Source organism: Lissotriton vulgaris, unplaced genomic scaffold (genome assembly GCF_964263255.1).
Source record: "Lissotriton vulgaris unplaced genomic scaffold, aLisVul1.2 SCAFFOLD_3341, whole genome shotgun sequence".
NCBI classification, from domain to species: domain Eukaryota; kingdom Metazoa; phylum Chordata; class Amphibia; order Caudata; family Salamandridae; genus Lissotriton; species Lissotriton vulgaris.
In genome coordinates, this window is record NW_028250882.1 from 227,119 (window position 1) to 249,208 (window position 22,090).

A 22,090-nucleotide genomic window follows, 5' to 3' on the forward strand; every position below is an offset into this window, starting at 1 on the left:
CCTAGTGCGAATGGGCGTGGCCTGCGCTCGGCTGGGTGATGGTGCCAAGGCAATTTACGATTCGCCCGCGGCAGCGTTTTACTCGGCTGCGCGGGGGTCAAAGGGTGCGAGGAGAAGCTCCGGAGAGCACTGGTCAGGTAGGCAAATAATTATTTTTAAAAGTATCGAGTGACACAAAAATTCTTAAAAACAGCTTAAAGTGCAACACAGAAACAAACTCCCGGCTGTGCCTCAGGAGTGCCGCGGTAACAGTGATGGCTATTTTATCGACCTGGAACAGGAATTCAAAGGTCACGTGCCCCATGGCCTTCTGGGGCATGTAGTTTGTATAGTTCACAAGTGTTGCATTTAAGTCTACAGATTTCAGAAAGTTTGTTCAAGCCATGCAGGGCCGTATTGAACTTCAAAATCAAAAATGCCTCTTTCTGGGTCAATAGTGTTTCAGGGTCGCCCCCTCTTAGATTATTCTTCTTAATTCTTTCCTGCATTTGTGGTGCCCTTGAACAGGTGGAAGATTTTTCATGGTACACAGCGTAGCTGGTTTCTTATATTGTCCTGCTGTGCTTGTGACTTGTTGCCAAATGCTCCTGTTCTTTTTTTAAAGCAAAGAGTGGTGACCCAATATTGTGTATAGTTCCTTCAATTAAATGCCAGTTGCTGCGTATGATCTTTTTCACAGGTTGTGTGTACGGTCCAAACGTGGAAACACAAACTATGCGATCAGTGGAAGGCTTGATTTTCTTGGTTAGTAGATGTTCCCTAGGAGTAAGCCATGCCCTTTTGAGAGAGTGTTTTTTCAGCAGTTTCTTTGGGTACCCTCTTTCCAAAAGTTTGTTGACAAGAACTTCTGCATGTAGCTCGTAGTCCTCGCGTCTCAAGCAATATCGCCTTATGCGCAAGAATTGGCCAAATGACAAATTATTCTTCAGGTTTCTAGAGTGGTAACTTATGTAGTGGAGAGCATTATTTTGTCAGTAGGTTTTGTATGTAACGTAGTAATCAGACCACTGGGTGTAGTTTTAACATTGACATTCAGAAATGCAAAGCTTTGATTGCTGTATGATAGACTGAATTTGATATCCAGGCTGCAATCATTCAGCCATGTGTGAAACTCTTTAAGGATAGTTTGGGGCCCCTCCCACAGGCACCAAACATCATCAATGTATCTGTACCACTGCTTCAAATGTGCAATGTAAGGATTATTGTGATACACAAACCTAGCTTCATATTTCGCCATGTACAGGACCGCCATCTCCGGCGCGAATGGACAGCCCATGGCAGTTCCTTTAACTTGGATGAAAAATTCATTGTCAAATTAGAAAAAATTCTTCCGCAGGAAAATTTATACCAATATGAGGATGAACTCCGTAGGTACCCGGTGTGGTCTGGGTCTAGTTTCCAAAAATGACTCCATTGCGTCAAGCCCATCCTGTTGAGGGATCTGTTTGTATAATGATGACATGTTCATTGTTACTAGTAGATTAATATCAGGATCAAAGGGGAAACCTTCAATTTTATTTATAAAATCCATGGAGTCACGCAGGTACGATGGAACGTCCTGCAAGAACGGTTTTAGTAAAACATCTACATACATAGACAGCGGTTCCAGGATAGAATCAAACCCTGACACGATTGGGCAGCCTCGTGGATTGGATTGGTGGATTGCACAGAGACTGCTATGTTACAAAAGGCACTCCACATCTTAGAGGAAAGCAGTTCATGACGTCTTATCCTCCTCAGGCTGCCAGCAGAGTTTGATATGGCCAAGAATGCCTCTCTTGAAAATTATGGAAATATAGAGGGTAATGTGTGGAAAGTTCTGAGGTATTTCGAGTCATACCTGTCTATCGACTCCTAGCAAATAAAACCAGCCTCTCCTGAAGACGTTCTCAAACTAGCCAACACTTTAAAGGTCCTACAATCCTGCATGTTTTACCATCACATCAAAGTGAACCAGATGAAAACAGAGATCTTCCTCATTTCACCCCGAGATGTTCCAATTCAGCCACTGCTGGAGGCAACACACAAGTCTGTATTAGTGGAAAACATCTAAATATGCAGGTGCACGGCAGGTGCACGGCAGTAGCCTAGCTAAAAGTTCACATTACCAAATCAAACTTCTACAAGGAATGAAGGCCTTCATTCCGCCTGACAACGTCACCATTCCACCTGACAGGTAAAGGTCTATTGTACAACCTCTAGTTCTCTTGAGTGTTGACCATCGCATTTCTGTGCTAACCAGAATTCCAAAAATCCACCTTGCTCCCCTGAAAGCATCCCTCACTGCAGCCGTGCGCCAGAAGATATGAACATTTCATTCCAATTTCCTTCTCTCAAAAGGCTTCCTAAAGCACTCTAAAGAATATTCATATGAACTTACATTGTCCACAGTGCTATCCATGCAAGCTCTCTCAGCTGTCCGGCTAAGTAAGTGGTAACGTCTGGTGGATCAGGATCACTCCAGAGCACAGATTCTCTTCTCCTGAATCCTCCAGCCTTCAAGAACTCTCAACCAAGCTTTCTCTGGAGCAGACCCAGAGTCTGGGACTCCACCCCCACCCATAGAAGGATCACCTCTTCTTTTAACTCCTTCAAAAGAATACTCATCTTACTCTTGCAAGACCATCTCACGTAGAATAATCTGCATGATGGCCATCTCACAATTGAATCTGCAGAAACACCTGGACGCAGGTTACACACCGCCATTGCATGCGTGGAAAGGATATAAACTTGCATTCCTGGGCTTAGCTGGGGGTAGTGGCTGTCGGCTTAGCTGAGCACCTCCTTGACTTGCCATCTGCCAGGTAAAGCTGGCTCATGTGTTTTCTCACTGATTTGTTCTGTTGACTGTGGAATGATGAAACGCTAAATAAGCTCTGACAAGCTGCTAACAAGTGATTTGCAGTTTACGCTCGATCTGCCTTGGGCTCCTACGGGGTATCTTGAGAGCTGGGCTCAGTGGAGTGAGACAAAGTAGTGGATTTAAACCATTTGGTGGCTTCGTCTGATTTCGTTAAACACAGTCTTATTTTGTAAATATTTTAAAAGACTTAAGGATTCATGTATCCATGTACATTGTTAAGTTGGTAATACACGGTAGACTATTGCTCTGTTAAGCTAAATGTATTAAACATAGCAAATTAAATATATGTATTGAAAGACCTCAAAACGTACAAGTTTTCCCTAGCAATTCAGTTCTTTTACTCTTCTTGATCAACAAAATGATTACTAAAGGGTTCATCCAGCAGGACAAGGCTACAGCTGGAGGCTTGACAGAGATTTGTATTAGGAAAAAAAAAACTTCATGAACAAAGCAAAGAGTAGTAAAGTCACTGGCACGACATTAGGTGGAATCACACCCAGTCATCACTTTTACATCCAAGCATCAACATTTTGAGTTTGTTCTCCTCTCACCCACAACCTTCCCAATGCAAAGCAGCAATGTTGTCATACACAGATTTCTAGATTTCCTCATATCTGTTAATTTGTACTTCCATGCCATGTTTTACCAGTGATGTTATTTGCATCAAATAATCACAGTGACTAAAAAACTGCTATTCCAGTGAGCACAGCAAGTGTATCAATGGAGTCTAAGAGTTGTTTATTACCTATTTGGCAATGTCAGAATTTACTAACCTCGGTGCGACGCTCTCTTTCAGTGAAGGGATTAGATGGAATCCGGTTTTATGTACATCAACTGTAACAGTGCTGAGCCACAAATAGGATGGGTGCAGAGATGTTACAAAGTCTGTGGCTAGAATGCCCTAATGTGTCTTAAGCCGTCTTGTCGAGCAAACCTCAAAGAATCCAATGTAAATTATTTGAGGCAATATTTTTACCATTTTAGTATTAGTCTGTCTGCCCTTCATGCTTAGTAGCCAAACATTTTACGTGTCTTTAATCAAAACAGCCACGCATTTGCTAGATGGAACTGGTATTGGCAAACCAAATAACTTGGTTTAAGTGTCCCTGCCTCAAATCTGAGTCTACCCTGAGGGAAATGATGGGCAGTGCAAGGGTCAATTCTTAACGTAGACATTTAAACAGGGGTGTAGGTTCCTAAGGGAGATTTTGGGAGCTGTCAACCTCATATTTTTCAACTAAAAAGCAGTGGTCCACAGGGTGAATGTGTTGTTCTCTTTTGTGAAACAGTCTATGTTAAAGAATGTTTTTAATTAATAAAATGTCAAAAGGACTCTCGTGTTTGACAGGCTATGTGTTGTTTTTCTTTGTATGAAAAGTAGATTTGGAGATGAGGTCCATCCCTCTTTTATTCAATTGTCAATTGGGGTTCGATAAGAACAACAGGGTACAGAAGCGATGGAATTGGCTTCAAGAATTATTAGATGTCTTTAGTGATGCTAGAGTTAGAGGTCTGTAGCTGAATCCGAAGTCTCCTCACTGGACTCCTGCAACTCTAGAATGGTCCTTCATATGAAGGGACGCACAGACCCGACTAGACCGACAGAAAGGTTGTGTGGAACCATGTGATCATGTGTTTGCGTTGTCTTCATATGAATGAACACTTTGTATAGTTCATTTTTTCCCTCTCCCTCTGTAAAGCAATTGTAAAGTTTTAGTGACCTGGTGACATCAAACACATAGACTGCTCTCCCTTTCCTGGTCTATGATGATTAAGAATTAAAAGTGATCACATGCATATACTGTTGGGCCATCAAAGGCAAAACTAGGACCACGCAATGCCTATACTTTATTGAGAGCACTGACATTCTCCAGGAAGTAACTTAAAAAAGCATTAAAAAAATTGGTAATGTGGGTACTCATAACAGGTGTACACCATATATTTGAATCTGATTTCTGCCCATAATGCCTGCTCTCACTCCAACACTCCTAAACCAATAAAGTGTGTTTCTATTGTGACTCATACTAAAGTTCTGCATTTATAAATGCTGTAAATAGGAGGTGTTACTGTGACCTAATTTAATAGGACACATATTAGTGATGAATTGGAGATTGTCTAATAATTAAATCTTCTATTAGTGCAATAGAAACATCAACATCCGTTGCATTGCTATTGACTTGGCATATGTTGTTTCAGGGTGGACACCTAGAAGAACTATTATATTTGCTAGTTGGGATGCTGAAGAATTTGGACTTCTGGGTTCAACTGAATGGGCAGAGGTACGTTAAGACGCATTTCTTTTTTATATAATTATGTTTATTAACTTAATACAGTTTTTAGGTCTTGACATACCAACAACTATAGCTGTTAGTTGTTGTAGACGTTTTATCTACAATAAAATAAACACCAAGTGGACTCTTGGTCAGCCCGTTGACCACGATTGGATGATTTTTCTTGTCTGCCTCACTTCCCTGCTTCTAATTCAATGCCTTTCCTCCAAATTCCTCTTTTTATTCTGCCCTTGGAGCACTTCTCTTTCCTTTTTATTTCTTTATTGGCATTTTCAATCAAAAAGCTATACGAATAGTACAGGATTCAGTATTATTCACATTCATTCGGTGGTGCAACAAACACTTTATAAGTTGACATGTAGTAGAATGTGTTTGCAAATTTCACAGTGTGTTAGGGGCCATATAGGGGCATCTAATAAGATGGAATAAGAACAGGGTAGGATTTCAAACCCTATATCTCAGAGAGAAGCCAATGTTGTAGCACAACTAAAATAATAAAAAGTACCAAAAGAAAATCAATAACTCCTAAAACTGTCTAGCTGGTGCTTCCCAATGCATCTAACATGAACTAAGAGATGATAGGAGCATGTCATAACATGAGAGATGTAGTTTAACAAGTGTCTCTTGGGGAACAAAGGAGCAAGAGGAACCTTTACATAACTCTGTCCAGGGAAACGCCGGCCCTCCATAGAGTTTGCAAAACATGTGAATGTGAACAGTTAAGCCAACTAACGTATCAACGTAGGAAGTCATCTGGCTTTCCGAATTGAGGTCAGCATCTGGCAGGGAGGTGAATTCAAGTTATCGGACAAGTTTACGACGTAGGTGTCCCACATCGCGGCCACTTCCCCACACCTTAAGCTCAAGCGCTGTGGCATCTGCTTTTGCCAGAGCCCATTTATGAGTCAACTGTACCCAGTTCATGATCGTGGGAAGGTGAGGGGCCTTCCATTTAATGTCAATAAGTCGCTTAAAGAGGATCAAAGCCAGGTCAACGAACTTCAAATAATATTAAGTACGTTGGGTGCGCCAGAAGGCAAAGGACTGGGTCTGTTGGCAATTGATTATCAATCATGGACGACACCTGTTAGTACCCAAGTCCAAACATGCATCAGCAGGGGGCACTCCCAAACCATGTGTATGAACGTGACATCCATGTGGCCAAATCTAGGGCATGCAGGGGACACAGCAGGAAACATTTTGCGGAGGCCATGTGGTGTGAGGTAAGTTTGATGAACATAGTTGAACTGTCGACTTTTAGACCGGCATTACACGAAACTTGCTTCACCCACTCCATAGCCGTGGACCATTGCTTGGAGGTCAATTCTGTGCCAATAGAATCCTCCCACTAAAGTATGACCTGGGCTAAGGGGTCCATGTTTCCCCCCTGTAAAGTCACATAGAGAACGGAAATCGCCCTATGGCCCAGTTCATGCTTCAAAAAGCAAGGTAGTCCCAAGTGTAACAGTGGCTCCACTTGTCCTAGCACCCATACCTCCTCAATGACCGTCATAAGTGCATTGTATGTTAGAAAGAGACCATCTCCAAGTTCCTAAAGCATGCCCTGAAAAGATAACTGGATCCCATCATTGTATATGTCACACAATGAGGTGATTCCTGCTTTTCGCCGTGGGGAGGGATCATGGACATCCAGCACAGATCTCAAAGCTGACATGCGCCAAATGGGTAGCTGTGGCACATAAGGGGTCGGTGCCCGTCCTGGCTGTATATATCGCCTCCAAACGAGTTTAGCAACTCAAGTGAGCAGACCCAGTTCCCTAGCTGGTCTTCCCGGCGTGAACAGCCAATTCAGTAACGTATACGTCCCTCAAGTCTGCTGGAACCATGTTACTTTCCATAGTTCCATGTCTGACCAGCCAGTGCATAGGCCATTGCAGTTAGGCTGCTGCAAAATATAGTTCCATGTCTGGAACCTTAAGTCCCCCTCATGAGCATGGGACATTGAAGCACGGACAGCAAGACTCTTTTCTGAGCGGATCCCCAAATAAATTCACACTCCAGGATCCGCAACGATCGGAAAAAAGACCTGAGCAGTATCATTAGCAGAGTCGCAAAACACATAGGAGCTTCGGGAGGAATCTTTACCACGAGGCCCAGCCCATGAGTGAGAGGGCCAACCGAAATCACCAATGCATGGACTGGTGAATCGAGGCCCAGGCCTTATCATGTTTGCCTTCTAAGAGGTCTTTGTCATCATGGTATACATTTACCCCACAATAGTGTAAAGTGTCGAAAAGCCAGGGGAGGCGCCCCACTCTTGGCTCTTCTCTGCGTTCTGGTTCAACCCAGCACAGAGGAACAATACAAGACTTATCCCAGTTGACCTTGAGGCCTGTCATCTCCCCAAAGAGATCAAGCAGGTCATGAAGGGACGGTTGTGATTGGGCATGATCCATGAGATACATCAACACATCTTCTGCGTAAAAGACACCAGGAGCTGTATTTAAGAGCTTGTTCCAACCCAGAAAGTTAGGACCTATCCCAAACACATCCAACACCTGAAACAGGTAAGACCAACTAAGCATATCAAATGCTTTCCCAAAATCCAGGGAGACCACCACCAGTAGATCGACCTCCCCATTCACAGCATCTATAATATGGCATAACCGTCCTAGGTTACAGTGCGTCGCTCGTCGTGTCACAAACCCATATTGGTCAGAATTAACCAAAGTGCAAAGCATCAGGAGCAGTCTATTGGCTAAGGCTTTACTCAAAATCTTATAATCAATGTTTAACATTGATGACATGCAATAAGAACTTACCTCAAAGGGGCCCCTGCCCGGCTTTGGATGGCTCACGAAGAGATCGCAGTAGGACTCCCTGTTGGTGTGCCTCCCGGTACATCTCCAGTAGACGAGGAATAAGAGTGGTAACAAGGGTCATGTGATACTCCACAGGGAACCCGTCCGTGCCCGGAGTCCTATCACGGGCCATCAGGCGGTTTGCTAGATTAATCTCCTCCATCTGTAGTGGTTGCACCAGGTCCAACAACTGCAGTGGGTTGAGAGGGGAAGACGTGCTGCCCGCAAGTATTCTGGCACTTGTGGCGATGAGGGTCCCCGGGGAGAGGAATACAGTCTCTCATAGTACTGCACAAACACCTCATTAATGTGCGCTTGCATATTTTTCCAGAGACTTGCATTGTCATGTATGGCGCCCACCAGGGTCTTGGGAATCTCTGATCTCAACAACAATCCCAACGTGAGTCCCAGTTTATCGCCTTCAGTGTGCAAGTGAGCCAAGGATGCTTTGTAGTCTTAGTCACTTAGTCTTCGTACCTCTTCCTGATATTAACGGAGCAAGGCCGTCAGTCGGGGCGATCTTCAGATGCCGTCACCGCCTCGAGCTCCGTGGTCTGCAGGCGATTCTCTAAAGTTAAAATACTATGGGTGAGACACGATTCTACTCCTCATGTCATGGCTAAGCCGTGCTCCCTCATTGACCACCTTTATAGTGTCCTACTCCAAACCCCTGGAACCTGGCGATCCAGCGTTCTCATCAAAATACCGGGAGAGGTGTGTGGACACAGAGTATCTGTATGCCTCATCTTGTAGAGCCTCCATCCAAAACTGCCAGATCGGGACAGGAGCCCATGTCCCTCCCTCGAAACGTAACTAAGAGTAGATTGTGGTCAGATAATTTCCTGCCCAGGTATTCGGAAATACATATAACATGCTAACAACCCACTATACAGAGGAAGTCATCTAGTCTGGTATGGAGCATAGTAAGAATACTCCGCCCCACCGGGGTGTCCCAGTCACCAGACATTCATTTATTTTATTTGAAAAGTTTTATAAAACGCAAACAAGACCCAAACGGGTATCAGAGCACTGTACAGAAATGATAAAACGAGGGTAACAAACTCAAAGGGACAGTACGTCAAGGTTACAACAAAGTGGGGAAACAGAGTATGTTAATAGTTGGTGTTATCAGAGGTGTCCCACAGCACAAAACAGTTGACCAAAACAGCATACAATAAAGCGCACTCGTGCATTACAATAATAGTCAGAAAATTAACAAACAAGATCCTGAGAGTCAGTGGATGTTGTTAAAGTTTGTTCATGAGTAGCCGTTTGACCAGTTTCTTGAAAGATAGTGTGGAGGGATTGGATCTTATCGCAGGAGGCAGGGAGTTCCAGATTCCTGGAGCCAGACCGAGAGTTCAAGCTTGTTTGCCAAGTAGATCACAGTGTTATAATGTATGGCTTTATGGGTCAGGCAAGCTATCTTGAAACAATTCTGTCTTCAATAGATAGCCAATTTAGTTGCAAAAGGTCAGGGGAGATGTGGTCATGTTTTCTGGAGCCCGTGATGAGTCTCGCCGAAGCGTTCAGGGTAGCTCGGAGTGGGGCCAAGCTAGCTTTGGGAAGTCCAGCGAGGGTCACCAGACCATATTTCAACGTAGAGATAACCAAGGATTGAACCGCCGGCTTGATGTCTTCGGTGGGGAGGAAAGGTTTGATTTTCTTAAGGGTGTTAAGTTGAAAATTGGCTCCCCTATTAGCTGCACTGATGTGCGCTTGCATGTTTAAGTGTTTATCCAAGGTGATGCCTAGAGATTTGGCAGAGTCTACAACATGAGGGTGCAGTTCAGAGCAGTGAGTTGTTTAAGCCAATCCAGGGTAGGAGCTGAGTGATTGGGGGGGAATCAAAAGGAAATCCGTTTTGAGAGTATTTAACAGCAGATGGTTCTGAGCTAACCATTGTTGGGTTTGTGCAAGTGCAGCAGTTAGTGTTTTTATGTCCTCTTGAGAGGAGATCTTCAGGTACAATTGCGTGTCATCAGCATACATGTGGCCTGATCTAAAACCTGATTGATGGGTGTCAAGGAGTTGATATTTCTCAATGTGTTTGCATAGCTGCGAGTGGACGCATTTTTCAAGCAGCTTAGCTAGAAGCATAATGCTGGTGATAGGTCTGAAGTTGTTAGGATCCAACAGGTCCATGTTGGGTTTCTTAGGGGTGGGAGTAACTTGCCAAACCATGAGGCAGTCGGGAATCTTTCCCTGTAAGAGGGATTCATGAATGATCCTGGACCTAAGAGGGAGAATGGCTGAGTTAATCTCTTTAAAAAGCTTGGCCGGTAAAGGATCACTAAAATGGTTAGAGGGTTTAAGGGACAAAATGCTGTGTAGAAGCTCCTTAAGGCGAAAGGCATTCCAAGAGCCATTATTAATGAGAGAGCATCCTAAGGGCGATGATATTGTTGAGGATTCTACCATCTCAACTGGGAGAGCAAATGGGTTCAGAGGCCTCCGAGATGGAGATGGAGTGTCCAGGCGTAGCTCCAGCTCAATTCTTCTTGTTTTTTAAGCAAAATGAACAGTGAAATCATCACCACTAGGAAGCAAGGACACCGGAGAAGTGATAGGTTTGGATGAGTGCTTGTCTTGTTCCTTGATGATTTCAAAGAGTTTCTTGGGTCTATTTTTAGCTCCATCCAGCTGCGTTCTGAAGTGGTCAATTTTAGCCACGTGGATGTGTTTGTTGTATGTACTTCTCACTTTCCTCAGTTGAGTGAGACTGGAGGTGGAAGGCGTGTATCTCCAGAGTCTCTCTGAGAGTCTAAGATTGCACTGCTTGTCATTAAGGGCACCATTAAACCAGGATTTGTATTGTTTGACAGGAATCCTTTTGAGTGGCTTCGGTGCCATAGTTTCAAGAATGTTAGACACCGTTTTAATGTAGTGATCAGAGATATTGTCAAAGTTGGTCATGTGGGGGGGGGGCTGTAGTCTCTTTTTAGTGATTGAGGTTAGCGTATTGATGTTAAGGTCTCTCATATTGCGCGTAATTGGTTTATCTTTGAGGGGTTGTCCCTGTCTACCCCTGCCCTTGTCCAAGATGCTGAAGGGAATTTGATGATGATCTGACCAGTCACAGGGTAAGATGTCGCCTACTTGTAGGCTATTGTCTTTAGCAATTATCAGGTCAAGAGTAGCGCCCTTAGTGTGTGTAGGGGCTTTGCATAGCTGTGATAGGTTAAGGTCAGAGAGAAAAGACTTAAAGGAGCAGACTATGGGATCATTTGCGTCATTCCAGTGAAGGTTAAAGTCTCAGAGGAAGATGTGGCAGAGTTGATCTGAGCTCGAGCTAATGAACTCCATGATTTGCTCTATGAAGACCAGATTGTCTTCCGGTGGATGATAGATGGAGCGCAGTACACAAACCTTCTTGCCTTTATTCCAGATTTTGGGGACCAGTTGTTCACATAAGGATAACACAGAGCATAGAGATTGTTTTACAGTGAGGTTGGAGTGATGAATGCATGGAATGCATGCCCAGTTTTAACAGGTTGATCACTTCTGATAATGGCGTAGTCTGGTGGGATTAGGATGTCAAGACTTGGGGAGGAGGTGTCATTGAGCCAAGTTTCAGTGAGAATCAGTAGGTCCAGGTTTTGTGCAATGATGAATTCTGAAATATCCGCAGCATGTTTCACAGCTGATCTGCAGTTGAGTAGCATTGATTTGACATGCCTGTTGTAGGTGATCACTTCTTGATGAGAGGTGGTTATGTGGAGTAGATTCTCTTTGATCACCGATTTGTGCTTAAGACTAGGTTGCCTGTGGGGTCTGAGATTATGGAGACGATGTTGAGGGTAGAGAAGGAGGAGACAGACCTCGAAACAGGGTAAGAGAGTAGGATGGAGTGAATGTCCTCCTCTGATAGCTGGGGCAGAAGTCTATTGGGCCTAGAGGGATGGTTAGGTAGAGGCCTAGAGCTCCACCTATGAGTGGAGTGGACAGAGGAAAGGTCGTTAGAGCAGAGACCAAATACTGAGTGTGGTAATTATCTCTCCTTTGGGTGGTGGGAGCACTCCAGAGCTTCTCCATCATCCGGGAGAACTGTAGTAGTCTCTTTAACAGCCAAGAGATCCTGCTTGAGATCAGCAATCTTCTCCTCCAGACAGGGCCTATTAATGCCCTTTTCAGCAGAACCAGAATGATATGCTTTTACTGACCCAGTAGCGAGAGGGGTAAAGGAGGGTTGAGTAGGACCTTTACCACAGTTACCGGAGGAGATAGAGACACGCTTGGGATTGGAAACGGACCCAGGGTAGGAAAAGAAGTCAGGCAGAACGGATATAGTTGGGGCAGTAGGTGTGGCATGTATGGTGTGATAGGGAGAGTGCAGGTTACTGGTCAGTGGACTGGAGACAACAACAGGATCCCTAGTCCTAGAAATGGAAGATCCTCGGTCTAAGGGTAGAGGACTTGATGCAAAGCGGATATCATAGACCAAAGTTGAAAGTGTTGTGTTGCCTGTGTGCCTGGAGTACCTGGCAATGGGGGTATTGAACAATCCAAGGCAGTGTCATGTATGCAATTAAAGTCCCTTCCCCACAACCTCAGGGCCTGGGGCTCCAACAACATGGTTGGGGAGAAGGAGTCCAAGAACATGCCCTCGAAAGTGTTAGGTGCATAAAGGGACACAATGGAAAAGATGCACCCATCCAAGGTAATCTCAAGAACTATATAACGGGCTTCCTTATCAACAAGGATTCTGGACTTCACGAAGGGCACTTCCGGAGTGACCCAGATAAAGACCTCTCGAGCATAGGCTGAGTACCCTGTACTGAACACTTGCTCACTCCAGTGTCTGTCCTCCTTATTAAGTTCTCTTGTGGTTAGGTGAGTCTCCTGGAGACCGGCAAAATGAATGTGTCTATTCCGTAAATAAGCATATATCTTATGTCTCCCAGCAGGGTTGCTTGCCATATCACGGTTTCCCAAGTTAAAGCATGAAAGGTGTTAGCCATGTTTGCATACTACAATCTTCAGGATGCTTGGAACCCATATTACATCCCCCATCTTGGCTGTTTCTCCCTCCAGCCAGAAAATAACAAACAATCATGTCAATAAAACAGCTACCCTATCCCAGGTCTGAGCACCTTCTGGTCCCATGCCACAATCCCCAAAAAGTACAACTGGTACACAGCAATTACATCAAGTCTGTACAGAGTGCTCAAATAGGGAACGGGCATGTTTTAAGTGATGATAACAATGTTCAATAGGTCCGTGCTGTAGGCCCAGATCAGGAAAATTACCATTCAGTTCCATGGACTGTGCTGCTTACCTTCAGGGGGGCATCAAGCCCATGATCCGTCCATCCTCTCCCGTTCAGCTGCCACCCTAGCAGGCATGTCCCACCTATAAGTCATCTGCTGATCTTGTGGTGAACGCTGGGCCCTGCTGAACCCCGATCCTGACTCCGATGGGTGCTCGCAGTGAGGAGCAAAAGAGTTTGTGCTGTGAAGTAAGGCCTCCGAGACTGGTAGAACCTGCACTGGTGCTGCTTGTTCTTTTGTTGGTTTCATGTTTATGTTGCGGCAACTTCACCCCTTTGGTCTTGGGTATCAACCAGTCCCCAGTAGTCAATTCCCCGGGTGGAGCATGTACCATGTCTTTGGCATGTAGCCCAGTGCATACGCCAACTGGAGAATTGAATGTGTGGGATTGGTCACCATCAATCAGGAGAGCATATTTGAAATTCAGCTCCCGAAGACGTTGCTTGACCCTGGAGTAGGAGCCATAGCAGTGTTATACCTCCATGGTGAAGTCTGGGTATACTGTGATAGATGCATTTTCGTACCTCCAGGGGCCCTTGGTTTGAAACCGCTGCAACAACAAGTTGTGGTCTCAATAATTAAGGAGACAAGCAATATTTTGTTGAGGAGGAGTGCCAGGAAAGTGGGGGTGAGGGGGGGGATCATACCGGTGTGCAGTGCGCCCTTTCAATGAAGAAGAAGTTTGGTACTTTACTTTCCAGAACAGTCTCCACCAGCCAGGCCTCCAAAAAAACCTCAACACTCTGGCCCTCCACACGTTAAGGGAAGCCCATTCAGCTAATATTATTCCATCTCGATCTACTTACTCTCTGCTTCTTCCACTCTGTGATGTAGATTAGCTACCTCCCCCTCGACATGCCGTAGGCGCTCCTGCAGGTCCTGCACCGTCAGTTTCTCGGTTGCCAAATTGGATTATTTTTCCTCCACCCTAACTGTAGTTTGCGATGGTCAGCTCCCAAAGAGTTAACATCTAAAGAGACAGTATCAGTGTGGACCTCCAAAGATGTTTTAGTGTTCATGATGTCATGATGGCCTGAAGCATCTTGTCGGACTGAGTGGAGTGAGAACGAAGCGTTGCTTCAAGATGACGAAGGCTATTCTATTAGGAGTCTTATCCATTGGTGTCAAATCCATAGTCACCCCCTCAGTGCCCATGAGCTGCGTTTTAGTATTTTTGCGCTTCACCATCTCAGTGCACTGGGCCTGCAAATCTCAGGAGCAGACAGAGATGGAGATAGTAGAAGAATAAACGGCCCGAGATTTCCCAGTTATGATAAGTGTCAGGTCAACTTGCATCCCCATGTCCAGCGTGTCTTCCCAAGAAAAACTCCCAATACATTAAGAACCAATGCAGCTCCTAGTCAGGGACCATGGTGGCTGCCAAATTCAAAGCCTGTGCTGATTAAGGTCAGTAAGTATAGTAAATCCACTGAGGAGCAGTGTGTTCTGCGGCCAGTCGTGTCTACCCAGCCTGGGCCTAGGAGACTCACACAAAGCACTATTCTATAGCCAAAGGGTGGGGTAGTATCTACAATGCACAGTTGATGTACTTACAGGATATAGGATCATCCTGAGGGCATAATAATAAATAGTCTTCACGGCTGGTAACAATTAGTAATTACTGTAAGAGTAATGAGGCGCCATGTTAGCAACTTCCTCCTGGGCGCCAGTATAAGTCTAAATAATAGAGCGTGGGGAGAAAGGCCGGTTATCTGCCCCAGGTCTGTAAGAGGAGGGCACACCTAGCACACACTGTCAACCACCCTGGATACGCCCAGCACCAGTTATTGACATCTCCCTCTCTGCAGTCAGCACTTTCAAGAAGCAATGTCTACAGGGGGTCAGGTGGGGTCGGAGGAAAGATCAGCCAGAATACGTCGCCTCAGCCCCACAACTCAACTCCAGTGTTCAGGCAAAAGATGGTGTACACCCTTGTGATCACCATAAATCCAGCTGCCAGGCTCCGTTGCCACTAGTAGGTTAACAGGCCTCAATGCATCTGCAGCCGATAGAGCAGCCCTAGGGTGGTCAGCAGCACACCCATGAGGCACGCAGAATTCCTAGTCTCCTTGGGTGTCATGAGCGCCCGGTCGGGCCAGCCCCGCCCACACAATTAAGAGTGGTCATGACCACTGGGGCTTTTCGCCATGCAGTGACAAAAGGCCTGGACCCCACAGCCTCCAGATGCCCCCTTCGCAGTTGCCCCTGTTGTTGGAGCCCACTGAAGGCTGGAAGCACATGGGACTACAGCACCCAAGGCCTATGACATGGCTTGCAACACCAGTTCTGCAACATCTGGCCTTGCCTCAGCACTGCAAGTTGCCAGGAAGTATCAACACCGATCCCAAGGCCGGCATTAAATGGTACCCCTCCATTGCGCTAACCTCCTAGGCACCATGCAGGCACTAGTCAAGGTGGATGAAGGGGAAAAATCCAGGATATATCATGGGCCTGGCATGGAGCTCTGGTTTACATGTCCAATGAGGCTGCCATCTTGGCCACAGGCCCTACTCCTGGAGCACTTCTTATTTTCCCTTGTTTACAATGTTTCTCATTGCTTCACTTATATCCTTCTACTACTGACGTACGGGCACTATTTTTGTATTTGGGTTTCTACCCTCCATTGGAATTGATCACATTCTTCACACTCTTTAATGTTACACTATCACTTTATTTTTTATTTAGTAACTTATTTATCTCTTTTTCATGAGAGCCCAGCAGTTAAATACCACTACATGGCTACTATTATTAGGGACTTTCATCCTGTGACCCACTCTCCCTGCCATCAGCTCCCTCCCTCGCCTGCCATCTCCTGCTTAATGGGTTACCTATTTTGTAATTATTTTAGCAAGGGCCTTGTAGCTACCACTACTACCTGGCCACTCCCTTCACCTACATTTTATAGCATCCTATGCGTACTTCATCTTGCCATTTGTTGTTCCACCAAAACGCTAGAGGAAATATCAGGTCCGGGTGAGATCTTTATCATCCCTCCCTCAAAAGCAGTCCTAAAACATATATAAAGATCACAACACCACCTAGCCTACTTTTTCAATACACTTGTCTTGAAGTCCAGTTATGGAACAAACACCTCTATCACTGTTCTTAAGCATGCATTTGTAAAGCAGTATTGAGTCTTCAACAGATCATTTATTGTGCAACCAGTGATCATAGTACTCCTATTTAACAATGCATCTCTGCTGTGGTTTGCATTGTTTCCTGCTACATATCTCTGCTGGAGCTCTAATACATTGCCTCTGTCCTGATTCGGAGCCTGTTCCAGAAACTCACTGCTGAGATGCACACAGTACTCTTGAATTGCATTTCACGCAACTTATTCCACTGGGGATCTGAAGCAAGCTCCTTTTTTTTATAAGCTAGATCACTGAGTCGATATGTCTTGTGTAGCAATTTGCATAACTTGCAGGTATACAGTTCTTTATCCCCAAGGTCTCAAGTCAGCTCTTACTCAGTGTGAGATTGATGCAAGCAGTAAACAAAGTTTAGTGTTATAATATTCACACCTACAATGCACTTCTTTGAGCCATATTCACTTAAAAGTCTGGAGGCAAATGCTGTATGTTTCATTTGTGTACCTTAAAGATTGTATAAAATAGTTTACATCGTATTTAAAATGATGCCAGGCGTAGGTCAAATTAGAGATCCTTTACCCTGCCTACGTGGGTGGTGCAAAATGTTCCATGCCTGTGTCACTGGCGACGTTTTTTTGCTTAAAATAAATAAAACATGTAATTCCCTTAATGTGACTCCCTGTTCTGATTCTCAAGCTGCCCTGGAGTCTGAACGAGGGCTCATTTGAAGCTCCAGGAGGCCAGATACATTCTCTCGAATGTCTCTCACTGTCACTCAGTGTGCATGGATTACAAGAATGGGTAGTGCTTTGGCACATATCCAGGGTGAGGACCCTGGGTATCTGGTTTCCATGTGTCATGTCTCAAAGTGCCTTGGATAGAGATCTGCATATGCGTGTTGACGTCGTCTGCTTTTTGAATAGGAAGGTCTGACCAGGCCACCGATCAGAGCCTTCGCACCCTTCGGGTTTAAGCCCCCAGCTTAGGGCTCTGTCACAAAGCCCACTGTGTTACCTGGAGCCTGAGTCAGGGACCTGCAGGCCCAGGGAGGCCTCCCCTGCTTGTCTGGGACAAGGAGCTCTGACCGGGCCCCGGGCCAGAGTCTTGTCTGGCCTGGGATGGAAGTCTCCAGCCTTTCTGTGGCTCACATTGTCACAAAGTGTCTGGGACAGTATCCCGCAGGTCTAGGGAGGACTCCCCTAATTGTCTGGATTTAAAAGCTCCGACTGGGCCTAGAGGGTTGGGGGGGAAGACCCTTGTCCTTGGCTCCTTTCCCTTGCTTGCCATGTCTTAGACTGCTCCCGATGGGAGCCCACAGGCCTGGGAAGGACTTCCCTGCTTGTCTGCATTCAGAAGCTCTGGCCAGGCTCAGGTTAGATCCCCAGTGGACCAAAGGTTAGAAACCCCAGGCCCTGGGCTCTTTTCTCCACCTGTCATGCTGCAAAGTGCCCAGGATGGGGTCCTGCAGGCCCATAGAGGTCTCCCCTGATTCTCCACGTTCAGAAGCTTTGGGCGGTCCCCAGGACCGAGAGAGCCCCAACAGGCCCGAGGTAGAAGCCCCAGGTGCTGGGCTCCCTTCTCTAGCCCGCCATGTGACAAAGTGCCCAGGACTGTGTCCCGCAGGCCCCGGGAGGTTTCCCTTCCTTTACCTGGGATAATAAGCTGTGACCGGACCTAAGGTAAGAGCTCCATCGGGTCCTGGGTTTTGAGGCCCTGGGCTCCCTTCTCCAGCCTTCTGTGTTGCAAAGTGCATTGGATGAGGTCCTAGAGGACTGAGGAGGTCACCATGCTTGTCTGTATTCAGAAGCTCTGACTGGACTCCAGGAGTACCCAGAGATGGAAACCCCAGTCCTTGGGGTCCCTTCACTAGCCTGCTGTGCCACAAAGCTCCCAGAACGGTGTCCAGCAGGCCCGGGAAACCTCCCCTGCTTGTCCAGGATAAGAAGCTCTTCCCGAGCCCCAGGTAAGAGCCCCGTGGGGCCTAGGTTTGGAAGACCCAAGCCCTGGTGCTCCCTTGTCCGGCCCACCATGTTGCGAAGTGACTGAGACCCACTGGCTTTGGCAGACCCGCCTGCTCACTCGGGAAAAGAAGCACTGACCGGTCTTGGGTCAGAGCTCCGGCGGGCCCTAGCTCTGGACTCCCAAAGTGAAAGCATTTGCCAAGATAATTTTCATTAATCAAGAATGAAAGTCGAAAGTTTGAAGACGATCAGATACCATTGTAGTTCAAACCATAAGCAATGCCAACTAGCGAACCAGCTGCGTTATTCTCATGAACTACTGAGCTGTTTCGGGGAAACCAAAGTCTTTGGGTTCTGGGGAAGTATGGTTACAAATGTGAAATGTAAAGGAATTGGTGGAAGGGCACCACCAGGAGTGGAGTCTGTGGCTTAATTTGACTCAAAAAGGGGAACCTTGGCCGGAAATAAAAAGGATTCAAAGATTGATAGCTCTTTCTCGATTCTATTGGTGGTTGTGCATGGCCATTCTTAGTTAGTGGAGTGATTTATCTGGTTAATTCTGATACCGAATGAGACTCCTCCATGCTAACTAATTATGTGACCTCCAGTGGTTGGCGTCCAACTTCTTAGAGGGACAAGTTGTGTTTAGCCAATGAGATTGAGCAATAACACGTCTGTGATGCCCTGGGCTGCATGCTTGCTACACTGGATGGATCAGCATGTGTATGCTCTTTGCCAATAGGTGAAGATGACCTGCTGAGCCCAGTTTATAATAAGGTTGGGGTTTGCAATTATTTCCCATGAACGAAGAATTCCCAGTAAGTGCAGGTCATAATTTTGAGTTGATTAAGTCCCTGCCCTTTGTACATACTGTCCGTCGCTACTACTGATTGGGTGGTTTAGTGAGGTCCTTGGATTGGCCTTGCTAGGGTTGGCAATTGCTCTGGTGGAGCACTAAGAAGTCAATCCAGAAGGATGAAAGGCAGAGTCGGCTGTGGTGCTATTTGAATCTCAGCCCTGTAGCCTGCATGCAAGTCTGCTCACTATTACAGAATTTACATGAGCTCACTGAGCTATCTTCTCCTCCTGCAGCCTAGCTGTGTCTTTCAGTCTGCTGTAAAGAACTATTATTGCGAAATCTCAAAATGAGGGTTGAAGGACTGGGCTATTCTAAGGGTCAGCGGTGCCAGTGGACAACACCTGAAACCTTCGTGGGTTACCTGTTCCGGCGTACAAATCACAGAGACACGGGACACTTCCTTCGGCGTCAAAGATCAGCATTTATTTACTGCAGGGATACAGAGATCGCAAGAAGTACACAGAGTGTAGGTTCTGAGAGACTGCTTCAAATTGCAAACGTGGATCGCTCCTTTTTATACACTTTTTCGTCATAGCACAACATGGCGAACAAAAGGTTACAACTCAGTTCCCACAGTAAACTTCAAAAGGGTCACATTCATGATTCAGAAGCCCGAAACATAGTTACAGTAAGATCGCCGGTTCCCAACTGTAAAAGCACGTTATCCCACCATTAGGCACATTCCATTTAGGCTGTAAACGAGCTAAGAGAAGAGACAGAAACAGGTGCAAGGAAGACAGAAAACAGACAACAGATTGAAAAAGAGTGTAGGGGGCAATATCGGAAGCATGATTGTAGGATCAAAGGATTCGTGCCTAATGCATGCACGGCTGAAACAATAGACCGGCACGGCAAGATGAGCCTCGAGCGGAGCCATCTGCCTTTGCCGTGTCATCCCCCTCGTCATAAAGACACCCTCAAAGGAACATGTGTCTTCCGCAAGAGCTGGGGAATCCCAGGGTCACGAAGCGGACAGTGTCTGTTCGCAGGATACTTGAGGGCAAGAAACAAAATGGATGCCGTATCTAAAATGGAACCCGTGGGTTCAGATGAAGAAACCCACGAATGAGACGAACGGTGCAAAGTAGTGTAGCGAAAAGGCGTACACCCACTAAACTCGTCATTTGCGGTTCATAGATACCAAACTCGTCCATTTTTGAACAAGTAAAAAAACGTCATTACGATTCTCACGGAACCTCAGACGCCCCTTTTGCCCTCATGTAGGCAAGCACTAGTCGATATCAGAATCGATCTCGATATTCATCAGATCGTTCAGATGTTGTTGCAACATTATTCTATCCATCAATGCTTCTTTGGTAACAGATGGCTGTCTTATACACGTTGTAGCACAAAGGCCACATAAGGCAGGACCACACTGCACGCAAAGGCAACACGTGAACAGAAACGCCACAACAACCCCTACGATCATCAGAATCTTCCAACCCCAAGTCGACATCAGGCCCCAAAACCATCCTAGTAGCGTCCAATCACCTACGTCCACGTGTATGGACTCGGAGATCTTATGCAACTTCGAGATGGCTTGATATACAGTTGGAGCGTTATCAGGAATGAAAATACAGCAACTCGAATGGATCACCTTACACACACCACCTCTATCTGCGAGTACAACGTCTAAAACCATACGGTTCTGCAGCGTCATAAGCCTATCCGCCTGAAGCTCTCCTGTCAGATTACCAAGGGCACTTGCAGTTATGTTAGCAGTTGATTCTACCACACGAGTCAACTGTCTCAGGTTCCTACTATTAATCATAGGTCCCCAAAACGGCAGGAAACCCTTAAAGAAGTCTCCTGCTTCTTGACCGGTAGTGTCCTCTTTGCTAATAACGCCTCTCACAACTCTAGTCTTGTGATAGTCCGAGGCAACTGTAAAAGTCGGTGGCAAAAGATTCGCAATATAACAGGTGCCCGAAAAATCACGGGGCAACCACGTATAAGCGCGATCATAACATACAAAGTAGGTACCCTTGGCAGTTAGGAGGACAGGGGAAGAGAGCATCGGTAAAACGTACGTCTCAGTACAAGCACTTTTCCCAAGCTGAGCTCTCGGATTATAACCAAGACCTTTCAAGCAGAAATTACAGAGGTGGGGTACGATCCAGATCGGAGACGAGCTTTTAAGCTGTCTATCACCCACTGACATACTATACTCAGCCTCACTCAGATCCTTGTATGCTCGCACCTCTTCCTCTGGAATAAGCGATGCATCAAAAATATCTCTATCTAAGTCAGCAATCGCTATTGCCAAAGTCTTGTGGTACGGGCCGGGACCAAGATTTGCAGAGCGTGGCTCTCGATGGGGGTAGGAATCTAGTGCACTACGAAACATAGTTTGGAATGCCTGAGCCGACCCCTGGGAGCTGTAAGGAAGAACCAAATACGGAATACCCTTATCCATGGTATGTGGCATTAACCCACACACCCAACAGTTAGTAGTATTCATCACCAACTGATGCTGATGTAGGAGCTGAACAAAGGAGTTGTTCATGAATCCCGCACGTCTAACCTGTTCATGTTGGGGCAGATGATGAAAGGAATGTGGAGAAACAGTGGAAACAGAATTCAAATCAGTTGAAGGAGAAGTAGGTGAAGTAGAAGGTAATAACGACTGTATTCCAAAATACACTCCACCCGCTAGTAACATGGAAACAGTCAGGAATAGCAGGAATAACTGAAACAGGAAACATTTTGTTCGGACAACCTTATGCAATTTTGAACTTTGCGCCGACATCCTCTCTACTTCCGACAGCTTAGAGAACTCCATCCTCTAAAAACCGTCCGTAACGTTCTTGACGCACTTCGTTCTGAGTAGCGATTATCAATTCCCAGGAGTTCCCAGGAATCGACAAAAGTAGCCGACCTAGTGTCAGAAACCTGTTAAACAGAAGGAAGTACCCGCATGGCCCTACGGTCA

General features: G+C 45.9%; 2 protein-coding genes across 2 annotated transcripts in view; one reads left to right on the forward strand and one right to left on the reverse strand.

The window, feature by feature from the left end:
• LOC147663082 (glutamate carboxypeptidase 2-like) overlaps positions 1-5,151 on the forward strand; it is a 222,372-nt gene extending 217,221 nt beyond the window's left edge. The window contains exon 9 of the mRNA XM_086950692.1: positions 5,060-5,151. Coding sequence (XP_086806818.1) covers positions 5,060-5,151 — 92 coding nt within the window. The remainder of the gene's footprint in view (positions 1-5,059) is intronic.
• A 15,238-nt stretch (positions 5,152-20,389) lies between these two features.
• Positions 20,390-21,940, reverse strand: LOC147663083 (endogenous retrovirus group PABLB member 1 Env polyprotein-like). Its single transcript, XM_086950691.1, has one exon. It carries the CDS (start codon positions 21,938-21,940, stop codon positions 20,390-20,392), a length of 1,551 nt encoding a protein of 516 aa, XP_086806817.1.
• Between the last annotated feature and the right edge of the window lie 150 nt (positions 21,941-22,090).

Bases quoted from the DNA above. Each gene is read 5' to 3' on its own strand.
- LOC147663083 (XM_086950691.1), bottom strand. From the start codon at position 21,940: ATGGAGTTCTCTAAGCTGTCGGAAGTAGAGAGGATGTCGGCGCAAAGT.